The sequence below is a fragment of the Prunus persica genome, chromosome G2, assembly GCF_000346465.2.
Source record: "Prunus persica cultivar Lovell chromosome G2, Prunus_persica_NCBIv2, whole genome shotgun sequence".
In the NCBI taxonomy this organism is placed as follows: Eukaryota; Viridiplantae; Streptophyta; class Magnoliopsida; order Rosales; family Rosaceae; genus Prunus; species Prunus persica.
This window is the reverse complement of record NC_034010.1, coordinates 18646032-18659376: the sequence shown is the minus strand read 5'-3', so window position 1 is coordinate 18659376 and position 13345 is coordinate 18646032. Positions and strand designations below refer to the sequence as shown.

The window sequence follows — 13345 nt, the reverse complement described above, 5'->3', positions numbered from 1 at the left end:
ACATGGTGTATTTTTATTATTCCTTCTTCAAATACTTAATTCTTTATTCTCCCTCATCTACGTGTTAGAAGAATTATGTCAGCCAATACACGACAATGTACGGCAGCACTTGACTTATATAATTCAGTGGTTGAATAAAACGTTTTGAAAGCTTCGAGTTAAACTACTCTTTCCTTTCCCGTACGCTATGCTGATTTATGGCATGCATGGTTAATCAGTTTAAGTTAAACTTTAATCTATTTTAAATTAATTTAAATTACGGAAGGAGGAGAGAGAGATTCAAAATCGGATATAAAATAGGAAGCACATCCGCTCCATCCCTTCTGATCGACTTGATTAAGCCCATACTTGCTCTCAACTTTGATTTCTAATCCTGTAAAAATTTGGGTGAAGATTCTGGATAAGGAAAGGTACAAATGTTATTAAAACCACATGATCAAAAAAAACTAATAAAATATTATGAAGATCCTCAGTGTTGACCAGTCCAACCGAAATTAGTTGACCACCACAGTCTTCTCATCCGCTGGCTCTTAAGACTACTTAAATGTGCATTTGATATTAATTAGCTACAAATTTTCGTGTTAAAACAAGCAATTGAACATGCGATAATTTTGGAGGCATGCATGCTTTCTCCTGCACTCACCTTTTTCAGACCAAAAAAAGAAAATACAGTTCCGATTATCTAAGCCCTAAATGGTTTTCAAAGAACCCAATTAACATAAAAAATTATGATAAAATAAATACTTGATATTTGTTTAGTTATTTTCTTTTCGTTTACATTTGTATGAATTCAAATGTTCCAATTCAATCCTGTCTTTTCATGTGTCAATTCGACCCTGTAGGTTATGTGATCATTATATCAATTAATAATGATACCACATTTCCAAACTTTTTATTTTCCAACGAGATTGACTATATAGCAACTAGCTATTTGCCTTTATTTGATTGAAGTAAGTTTCAAGTTTGAATCTTATGGGTAAAAGGACGATATATATTTATGATGAGTTTGATATTTAGTTGTAGTTAATGGCGGGCCCAAAAAGGCGGAAAAAAGTACAGCTGTACCTTATCTCGTGCGAAAAATACTTGAGAGTTGCTGGATATTGCCCATTTGCTCTGGCTTGGAGGTGCCCACAGCTTGTTTGAACAAATGACTGAGCAAGCGACCTTTCTTTCTCTTCTTGGATGGGTTGCTGCGTGCAGCACGTGCATGCGCATCCCCTTTTATTTTTTTTAGATCTTAGCCAAAACGACGTCATTTTGGATGAGGTCTAAAAAAATTAAAAACAACTAAAGCAGCTTTACCTTGTATGCAAAGGAGTCTTGAAAGATGCCGTGCCAAAGTTGAAATTAAGTGATGCGTTCAAACTATAACTCTTGAAGAAGACTAATTTGATTTAAATTCCCATTAAAGAGAAACCCTGAAGAAGCCTGGCGTGGGTGTGGCCTTGAAAAGGGAGAAGGCTCTTGCTGCTTTCAGACTTCAACTTCGAATGTATTTTTGTTCATATATTTTTTTTAATAATTTTTTTATTTGGCTTTCTCTGTATTAGTATGATCAGTAATAAACTCGAGAAGGAAGAGGTTGCGCAACGCACAACTCACAAGATATGATCAATTATGATTTGTTTATTTAATTGATAATTTGATTTTCATTTTGATTAGATTAATTGATGATTTAATATGAAATTTGATAATTATTGTATAAATTGGAATGAATTTTGTTCATATTAATTGATATACAATATAGACTATAGTCAATTAGTTATAGACCTAAGGTTATTTGATTATCTTTTTTTTTTGTCTTACTTTTTAAATATTGCCCCTTCCCTAAAAAAATCATGAATCCGCCAGTGATTGTAGCTAGGGGTGGCAATTTCGGGCACGATCCATTACACGACTCGAAACTCGGATGAGAATTTAGCCGGTTCAACCCGCACGATTAAAATTTGGGTAATTTTCTGGTCAACCCGCTATGACCCGTTTAATAAACTGGTGGATTTCGAGTCAACCTGCCAATTCGTTAAAATACCTATGTAACCCGCCAACTGGCTAAAATACCCGTGTAACCCACCAACCCACTAACTCGTTTATTTGTTTATTCTTCATTTTTCTAATTTTTTTAATGTCTTTTAATTGCTACCACTTAGCAGGTCAATCCGTCATGACTCGAAACCTGCACGAGAACTTAAGCAAGCGACCTTTCTTTCTCTTCTTGGATAGGTTGCTGCGTGCAGCACGTGCATGCGCATCCCCTTTTATTTTTTTTTAGATCTTAGCCAAAACGACGTCATTTTGGATGATGTCTAAAAAAATTAAAAACAACTAAAGCAGCTTTACCTTGTATGCAAAGGAGTCTTGAAAGATGCCGTGCCAAAGTTGAAATTAAGTGATGCGTTCAAACTATAACTCTTGAAGAAGACTAATTTGATTTAAATTCCCATTAAAGAGAAACCCTGAAGAAGCCTGGCGTGGGTGTGGCCTTGAAAAGGGAGGAGGCTCTTGCTGCTTTCAGACTTCAACTTCGAATGTATTTTTGTTCATATATTTTTTTTAATAATTTTTTTATTTGGCTTTCTCTGTATTAGTATGATCAGTAATAAACTCGAGAAGGAAGAGGTTGCGCAACGCACAACTCACAAGATATGATCAATTATGATTTGTTTATTTAATTGATAATTTGATTTTCATTTTGATTAGATTAATTGATGATTTAATATGAAATTTGATAATTATTGTATAAATTAGAATGAATTTTGTTCATATTAATTGATATATAATATAGACTATAGTCAATTAGTTATAGACCTAAGGGTATTTGATTATCTTTTTTTTTAGTCTTACTTTTTAAATATTGCCCCTTCCTTAAAAAAATCATGAATCCGCCAGTGATTGTAGCTAGGGGTGGCAATTTCGGGCACGATCCGTTACACGACTCGAAATTCGGATGAGAATTTAGCCGGTTCAACCCGCACGATTAAAATTTGGGTCATTTTCTGGTCAACCCGCTATGACCCGTTTAATAAACAGATGGGTTTCGGGTCAACCCGCCAACCCGTTAAAATACCTATGTAACCCACCAACTCGCTAAAATACCTGTGTAACCCGCCAACCCACTAACTCGTTATTTGTTTATTCTTCATTTTTCTAATTTTTTTTAATGTCTTTTAATTGATACCACTTAACAGGTCAATCCGACATGACTCGAAACCTGCACGAGAACTTAATGGGTCAACTCGTGCATGACACGTTTATTAAACGGGTCGGGTTTGAGTTGAACATTCTTGACACGTATATAATCTTGACACGATACGAATCCGACACGACACGACCCATTGCCAGCCCTAATTGTAGCTAACCCACATGTGGTGATGTAACTATGTTAGTGTATTGGCTCATGATAAAACTATCTTGGTAAATATTCTATGGTTTGTAAAAGTCAATTAAATCTTTGAAGACAAAATAGGCTACATGTGCTTTCATATTGCTGTGTAAACTCGAGCAGGTTCTCAATGTTTTATTATAATATCTTTCCATCTATGCACCATATGATGATGACCAACGATCGATCAACAACAAGGGAGACGCATGACAATTTTGAATTTTCTCTGGCATGTTTCCGGATATATAGGCTAACTGTGTCTGCCGTTCAAATGTCATTTTTCTATATCAAAATGAAACTAACATGAAAAATCAGGTTATAGAAACCAAGTACTATATATACAGTGAAGCTATTAGCTTAAGTAGCGACAGCATGTGTTACATTTGATAATCATGTTAGTGGGTAAAATTCCTTGATCTCGAGCAGGTCATCCCGTTGTTAAACCAAATTTAACAAATCATCCCGCTCTGTTAAATCAAATTTAAGCATAAACACATGAGAACAAGAACCAATGAGATTGCTAATTATATCTCTCTATTTTGAACAAAAATGAAGCAATGAGATTTATTAATACAAAAGTATCCTAATTAAGGCACGTGATTATAAACCATCTCTCGGACGAAGGAAATTTCATACAATTATAACTTTGATAATACATGCACGTTTATATTGCTTCTTTTGAACACCGACACATATGTGTATATATATATACACACACTAAAACAGAAAGGCACAGAAAACCTCAACCGTACACAATCACTGATCGTTGACATATTTACAAGAATTTGAAAAGCCTAAGCAAAGCTTTGTCCCCTCCCCAGAAAAAAGGAAAATGTTAGGAGATGAAAAAAGTAGCTTGGAATCTGATTTTGCTCTGTTGGATACCATTCACCAACATCTTCTTGATGATAATTATTTCCATGGCACTCTCATGGCAAGTCTTTTCCCAAATATCCCACCAGCAGTGGAGGATTTGGGAAAACTTAGCATAGTGGTTCCTGGTGAGTCTTCTGAGTCTTCCTCATGGAGTCCACCCAACCAAAACGGCGTCGCTGAGCCAGCGCCCCCTACGTGCGCCGACACAACTGAGGTAAAAAATAATGTCCAGCCAAAGCTTGCGGCACGTGAAACCCACGCGCCTCCTAGAGGGAGGCAAAATTACAGGGGAGTGCGGCAGAGGCCTTGGGGGAAATACGCGGCGGAGATTAGGGATCCGGCTAAAAATGGCGCAAGGATGTGGCTCGGGACCTACGAAACGGCTGAGGATGCGGCTTTGGCTTATGATCGAGCCGCCTTTAAGATACGCGGCTCGAAGGCTCTTCTGAATTTTCCGCACCTCATTGGCTCAGATGATGATGCATGCGACCGGGCCAGAGTGACTTCCACGCGCCGCTATCGAGAGAGTTGTGATTCATTGGCATTTTCGTCGGATGGTGGCTCACCGAAGAAGTAGTGGAGTTGGGTCGGTTGGCTCAAGCTGAGTCGAGTAATTAGCCGAGTGTTCTCAGACCACCTGAATTTTTGATGCGTCGGTCTAACTAAAGTTTTCTTTCCTTTTTTTTTTTTTTTTCCCCTTTTATGTTGGACGCATTAATGAAAACCCAATAATGTCTTGTTTTATGGTTATAAATAAATAAATAAAAGCTTGATAATGCTGGTGTAGTGTTGTGTTCGAATTTGAGTTGAGTATTAGAAAATCCTAACTTGATTAATAACTTTGAATGTCACGAAAACTCTGAATACTAGATATGCATATGATCTTAAAATAATCGAATTAAAACTGTCCATTGAGACAAAGGGGAATAAGCTTAAGTATTTGAACTTTTTTTTACATTTATCAATAGTGTAATGAGATTCGAACTTAAGACTTTTTCTAACATAAGGAGGTTGGAACTTAAGACTTTAATTTATCAATATTATTTGAACTTAAGAACTTAAGACTTTCTACTTACCCATAGTCTTTTCACACTCCTTTGCTTTTCTCGGTTCGAATCCTAATATATGTGTAATGTGTGTAAATTTAATATACTATAGCCCCTCAAAATAAAAAAAATGTTGGTTTAACTTTTATCCCAACCGTGCACACTCATGCATGTACATTGTACAGTTTGTTAATTGGTAATTCGAATTGAAACAGATAAGCCCTGCATATTAAAAACTTGACACTCAATCTCATTATTCTCTCTAGCCAGAGTGGATCATCACTAAAAACGCTTTTGAAAGCAAAGTAACGACTTTAATTGAAGAATACATGTCTTTTCTTGGAGAGGCACCTCCCCTTACATTAACTAATGTCAATGAGAATATAATAATTTGAGGTGTTTTTGTGTGTTTGCGTTATGTATATTATCTTAACAGTTTTCTAACGAGCTGAATTGCAAGAGTGATGCACTTTAATTTTTAGTGCGATTTTTATCATATTTGTATTATTATTGAAATTATTTGGAAATTTCCATAAGACTTATTATTTTTTGTTAATAAAAATATAAGGTGATTCACTCTGATTTATTTAGTTAATATTCATTTTGTTTTGTCACTGTTGATATATTCTCTTTTGATGACATGATTTTGTTGGGGTGACGACTGACCACTGTCGCCTAATATGCCTAATTTATATTCTCCAGATCAGCAGCACGCAGTTGTTAACACGTACGACGTCAGCTTTGTTTAATAAAAAAGATTTCTCATTTTATCGTTGACAATATATGTTTTTTTTTTTGGGCTAACATCACTGAGGCTAATTAAGGTATATTCTCAATCATTTATATTACATTTTTACCTAGCATTATGTACAAACTGGCAGGCATATATTGGCATCAGTTTTACTCATCGTAGATGACGTGGACTAAAGAGCCATCGCACGAACCAAATTGCCCTTGGATAAGGCCGGGAGAAGATGAATATCATGCAGTAGGATTTATTTCTAAAGAGCTCGCAAGAGGTTACTTCCTTTTCTAAGGTAATGATCAAACGGAAAGCCTTATATGTGGCTTTTTCTTCTTTATGTATATTTATGTGAATTTTTTTTCGATAAGTTGAACAAATATAATTTGAACTCAAATTCAAACATAAAAGAAACAAACAATATGTAATTGACATAACAACTTTATAAAATGCATCAAAATCATCACTTAAATATCCCTTGTCTTACATTTTTCGATTCAAAAGTATCAATTAACATTACATACGAAGTAGGTACTTAGGTGGAAGGCGTAAATTTAAAACTTACTTAGACAACTTAAAGACAACTTACCACAACAATAACCAAACAATCCTTGACACAATATGACTAGTCAACAACTAGTCATAAATCTATCAATAAGAAGACAAGATACAAAATTAATCCAGATCAATAATCAACACTTGCAAACCTAGAAGAGTTCTAGTGACAACCTATGCACTCAGAAGAACTCGTCAATTTAGGCATCTCCTGTGCTAGCAACATCTAAAGTGTAGAGTGTGTTAACATCCATTGAATCAAAATAGAAATACTTAGCATATTATGACTAGTCAACAATCATGAATAGTACACCAGAAAATGGTACAAGCTCAATGATCCTAGTCTATTTAGGAAAAGCTATACTTCTATGTGCAATTTTCTTCCCCAAGTTGTTAATGTATACATTTTGAGTTTTTCTTTTGGCTTCCCTTGACAATTTTGTAATAGGATTTCTATTGTTATTTATCAAGCTCAAGTTTAGATTGAGAATAGCTTCTCTAGGTGTTCTTAACTAACAACTATCCTATGAAGGTTCAAGCAAATTGGCAAAGGTAAATTGTGCATTGCATAACATTGCATTAAACTGTTTTCATAAAATGATGACTAGTCATCTGTTTCTTGTATGACTAGTTATCCTTGCTCTGTAGGATTTCCAACTGGATAACCAACTTTTTTGTCCTATTCTCTTTTCTCTCTCTGCTACCATGTGTGATTCTAACCTAAGGAAATTTTTGTCTGTAAAGGCTAAGGAATTCCTCTTTGGGCAGTCGTCTCTTTTTTGGGTGGAAGTTTTGGAAAGTTTGGCTTGCCATCTTTCACTTCTTCTTCCTCAAGAGAGAACCATCTTATTTTCATCTATGAGTTTTTCCAAATTAATTTCTTTTTGAAAAAATTGCATTTGAAATACTAATATGCATCTAACTACTTAAAACACTCTCTCATTTATATCTAGGTCAGATTCAAGATTGATTTCTTCAAGAGTATGGTTTCTTGAAGAAATTGGTCATTCTCATTTGAATCCAAATTTTGGTTTCTGTTTGAGTTAGAGCTTGCAAGCTGGTGCCATGGGATGAATGAGCTGAAGAAGGAGCTACCATTGCCATGAAGAACTGAGCTTCAAGCTTTGCTAAGTTGGAGAAGAAGATTGCACAAATGAGGTATAGCTCATCTTACTAAATAGATCTAGGTTTTTCTTGAGCTTGCTTGTGTTTCTTTGTAAGAATATTTTTTTACTTAGTGGATTGCCTGGTTGATTAATGACCCCTAATTTTTTCTAATGATGGGTTTCTGGGTGAACAATTTCTGTTTGCATCTCTGTAATTTTTCTGGGTTTGTGTTTTTGGTGGTTGACTAGTCATCATATGAATTCTGGGTTTGTGTTCTTGGTGGTTGACTAGTCATCGTATGAATTATGGTTGACTAGTCATCATATGAATTCTGGGTTTGTGTTCTTAGCAGTTTACTAGTCATCGTATGAATTCTGGGTTTGTATCCTTGTAGTTAACTAGTTATCATTATCTGCTGTTTGGTGTTTGTTTGATTATGTTGTCTTCACACACTTTCACTATAGTTGTTGCTAGCACAGGGGATGCTTAGATTGACGGGTCCTTCTGAGTGCCTAGGTTGTTACTAGTAATTCTCTAGGCTTGCAGGTACATCTTGGTATGCTCTGTATATGTTATTATTTGGTATAATTCATATCTGACAGTTGACTAGTCATAAGAGTATTTGGTCAAGGTCTAGAGTGTGTGAAGTTTGTTGCGTTCTTGGTTGAATATCTTTTAAGTTTACCCCTCGTTACCTAAGTATCAATTTCACAAGCTAGTTGAGCTAGAAACCAGTCCTTCATGTAACTGGCAGCTAGTCCATCAGCTCATTCACTCCATGGCACCGACAACTCAACTCTAGATCGAACAGACATAATGGAATATAGATTCTAAGATGAAATGAACAATTCCTTTAAGAAATTATATTCTTGAAGAAATCAACTAAGAATGTGATCTAAACTTAAGAAGATGACTAGTCAACACGAACCCAAATGCAGATTTTAAAAACCATTTTCAAAATCTCACAAGGAAAAACCTTAGAGAATGTAGAGTAAAAGTTTTACTCTAAAAAATTCTCGTTGGGTGAAGTAGATTTTGAAAATAAAAGCATATTTCGAAAGCTATTTGAAAATCACATTTGAAAACCCAAACCCCACCTAGCTGCAAATGTAGAGAAGAAGAAAAAGACCACTCTATCTCTAAAAAATGTAGACCTCACTAATCAGAGAGAAAAATGGAGAGCCAAAAAAATCACGCTCTCAAAAACCTCTCTCGGTAAAAGTGACGGCTACCAAAACCTTTTGTTGCTCTTTTACCCATAATGGGTAGGTTTAAAAAAGAAGACTTGGCAGCTAATAGTTGGAGCAGGAATAACACAAAAATTCGTAGGACTCCAGCTAGTAATAGGTGAGAAGTCAAATGAGTTGGCAGTTCACATGTTACTCAAAATATGACTAGTCATACACATACAAATTGATTAGTGAAACCGTAATGATGTCTAATGTAATGCAATGCATGATTTACTTTGAATGATCTTGATTGAGTTGAGCCATGACTAGGTTGATCTCTATTACTGTAATTATCTTGAGTGCAGACTTAAACTAGCCTAAATTACTTAAGCTTGTTTGATTTCATATATGATTACAAGTTTGTCAAGAAAAGCTAAAAACCTTAGCTAAACAGAACCTAACAACATATAATCAAGTTGACAATTGCCTTAGATCCTTGCAATTTCGACGTTGGTGTTGAATATATCAATATCTTATATTTTATTGCATAGTTTATTCAACTGGGTTAATTGACTTAAGCTATAAGTTTAAAAAATAATTGAGCCTTTATTGAGTTTCCTATTTTTGATTTTGAATTGTATCATTGGGCAAGGTTTTTTTTACAATACTTGGGCCTAACATAAACATAATACTGATATAAATTTTTTTAAAAAAGTAATTAACAACATAGATATGTATATATATGGATTTATACAAATTAGGGTCTCTCTCAATTTGAGAGCCCCTAGGCGGTTGCTTTGTCTGCTTGTTTTCAGGGCCTCTCCTAGACCTTGCAAGGCTTTACATTAGACAAAGGCCCACGAGCGACCCAGCCCAGCATGAGCCCAAACACCTATATGAGTTTAGTTTCGGCTAGATAAGGTCTAAATGAGGAAGCACACCTCTCTAAAACATTAAACAAATTTTGAAGATTTTCCTAATAATTGCAACTGCAAACCCACTTTGGGTAAATATCTCACACGTCCAAAGTTAAACATCTAAATGACTTGGAGTGCATATCAATAGTTCATCACACCCCCAATTAGTGCCAAACACGTAGCCTCCTACAGTGATAAATGAGTTGCCAAAGAGCTAAATATAAACAAACATCCACCTCTTTGAGAAGGTAACTGTTACTTTAACTAAGTAACCCTATTTTTCTACAGTCAAATTGGCTGAGGCATTAGAGGCTCTTTGGCTTACACTACACCGTTGTGCTCAAAGACTGATGATCATCTTCTTTCATAGTTTCAGGGCGCAAAAGTCTTTTTAGAAGACTAATGAATTCATTCCCACAATAAATACTTCTCTTCTTATCGTTGAAAGATACTCTAAGTTCTCTCTCCAACCAAAAAAAAAGAAAAGGTTTTACTAACCAAAATTTGGTATGGCCAAAGGTATATATGCATATTGCTTTGGAACAACACAGTTTTGTTGCATTATATAGGGCATCAACTCAATAAATTAATATCAAATTTTTTTAGGATTAAAAGGTCAGGCAAGATACAAATACAATAGGACAGTTCGCTGGAATCCCATTATTCTCAATCTTGATATTTTGATTCTTATTAATTTTAGTTTTGATTGGACTATAATTGTAAACGGAATAAGCATAATGTGCGGTTGGCCTGTCTTTCAAGTCCCCTGCAACTACTTACAAGTTTTTGTAAAATCAATGAAAAAGATTCGATCTCAGCTTATGTATAGGTGGACTCAGGGATATTGAATTGCAACTGGCATTAAATTAAGGTTGGAGACCGCATTAAACGTGTGTTAGAGATTTCCTTTAGATTCATAACGCATCGTGTACATTTTTCTAGAGATTTTTGCTAAGTTATTTTCCTTTATCAGTTAGGTTCCAATATAAATAGACATTATTCTGGTACATGTGCGATGTATTTACAGATATATATATTTTTAAATCTATACCATGCTATAATCGTGGTGCTTTTAATTTACTATACCATTAAAATGATCGTGGTGCTTTCATGGGATGTCACAACAGTAGAAAAGTGAGCCAAACTCTTTTCTTTTTCCGCAAATGCATCCGAGTTTGATAAACAATCTTGAGAGAACCCAATATATATATAATACTCCCCCTCCTCCAAACTAATAACTAGTACCTATTACCTAACGAAATAATTAGCTAGTTTTGTTTTGATATATATCTCCAATTATTTTAATTAACTAAGCGATAAGTTTTGTTCTTTAGCTAGGAAAAAAACACAGATCTGATGATGGAGATTAATTGTTCTTATCTCAAGCCAAGCAATATATATAAGAGATGTTATTGGACTACTACATCGATCATGCACTCATGCTAGCTACCACCCACCAACATTGAGAGAGAATAATTCAGGGTGACCTGTGCCCTATTGCAACTTGCCACTATCAGCCATTTTTTTGGCCTCTTGTGATCACTGTTTTCAGAGTCTATAAACAAATAGGTAAACTGAAACACTGGCCAATAGATTAATCTATCCCTGGGTTTTAATATTTTATTTAATTCACAAATAATTTTTTTAAGCATGTAATGCATGTGATTAAATTAATCCACGGATCAATGAAGTTTCATGGCAATGACAGCACTACTGTGAATAAAATAACAAATATATGCATAGCCCTCATATAAATACACACAACACACAGGGCCTGAACCACAACAGCTACATCAACAATCCTAAGCCATTCGAATCTAGTTTTACAAGAGCTTAAGATTCAAAAACCAAGAACAGTTTCATCCAAAAATGTTTGGAGAGATTAGTTTGGAGTCTGATTTTGCTCTCTTGGAGTCCATTCGGCAACACCTTCTCGACGATAATTTCGATACTGTTTTGGAAGAATCTTCGCCGACAGCTTCAGGCAGCCCTCCTCCTATGTTCTGCCGGAGTTTCAGCTTCAGTGCCCTTTTCTCGGAGGAGAGTTGGAGCGACATGCCGCTGAAAGTGGACGACAATAACGACGTGGTCGTTTACAGTGGTTCCACAGACAGCAGATGGAGTCCATCATCAGATCACAGCCACATTGATGTTGTTGACACCACACCCGTGAAACCGGAGCCTCAGGAGGTGGTTTTGGAAAGGATAGAGGTGGCGCGTGAGACTCACGCGCCGTCATCGGGCAGGCACTTTCGAGGAGTGAGGAGGAGGCCGTGGGGGAAGTATGCAGCGGAGATTAGGGATCCTAAGAAGAACGGGGCGAGAGTGTGGCTTGGGACCTATGAGACGGCGGAGGATGCGGCATTGGCTTACGACAAAGCCGCTTTTAAGATGCGCGGCTCCAAAGCCAAACTCAACTTCCCTCACCTTATTGGCTCGGAGGGATGCGAGCCGGTTAGAATAACCCCAAAGCGGCGGGCACCGGAATCTTCCTCTTCGTCTTCCTCGTCAGACAGTGGGTCGCCAAGGCCAAAAAGGAGAAACACCGGAGTTGGCTCGGTGGCTGGAGCCGAGTCGGGTAGCGAAAGCCTAGTAGAGATGGTTGAGACGAGCCAGCTAGCCGTTGTTGATCAATGGCTAAATGATCTCAACACTACAGCATTCCCCATGCCACATGAATTATAACCAATTAATAATTTTTATTGCATTTTTTTAGACATGGAGATTCCCAATCCCAAGTGTAAAGCGTTGGGCTTTTTTATTTTTTTATTTTTATAATTCCACCCTTGGTTTTGTACATGATCATTATGGACCCTTTTTTTATTGGCAATTTGTTATGAGTTTTGTTTCATAAGATTGAAGAAAATGATAGCTCAACTTGCCCTATTCGGTTTCACGTTTTTCTGTCAAGACGAAATTTATCATATAATACTTAGCAAGCAACATAAGATCCTACAAAGCAAACATTAAAAAGTAGATATCATCGGTTTTCAAAGTTGATATGCAAAATGATTTCTTCCAGATAAATTATTTGTTAACTATCTAAGTTGACTTTGGCTTACTTGTTCTACTTCAAATGATGACTTGTTTGAAAATAATTCTGAATTGATCGATAATCACTTTTATGAAAAAGTACATGGGAATAATTTCTCCCCATAATTACTTTAAATTACTAAAATTAATTATATAACAAAGCAGATATGAGGTGTACTCCAAAAAATAACAGAAAAACTCCCGAACGAATTTAATAAATTTTCGTCATCATTGGCATAAGAGTTGGATTAACAAAATAGTAGAACACAGTACAAACATATTCTTGCTAGATTTTATTTCTTTGTATGGCTTCAAGTTCAATGATCAATTGCAATTGTGTCTATAATTTTAGCTGGTAGAATTAAAAGGAAATTCCAATGCAAAAATATTCGTAATTTTATATTTATTCAACTTCCAATATTATGAGTTACATTACTCTATTGAGAAAAGTGGAGGGAAAAAGCAAAGATTCCAGTTTAACTTGACTCTTCCATTACGAATTAGGGCGGATAATGCCA

The 13345-nt window shown here is 35.7% G+C and overlaps 2 protein-coding genes across 2 annotated transcripts; both read left to right on the top strand.

Annotated features, from left to right (window-relative positions):
• LOC18770782 (ethylene-responsive transcription factor 2) lies at nt 4058-5044 on the top strand. Its single transcript, XM_007203967.2, has one exon. It carries the CDS (start codon nt 4215-4217, stop codon nt 4833-4835), a length of 621 nt encoding a protein of 206 aa, XP_007204029.1. The 5' UTR covers nt 4058-4214; the 3' UTR covers nt 4836-5044.
• LOC18771446 (ethylene-responsive transcription factor 1) lies at nt 11538-12690 on the top strand. The gene has a single exon (XM_020557916.1). The coding sequence runs from the start codon at nt 11664-11666 to the stop codon at nt 12477-12479; it is 816 nt and encodes a 271-aa protein (XP_020413505.1). The 5' UTR covers nt 11538-11663; the 3' UTR covers nt 12480-12690.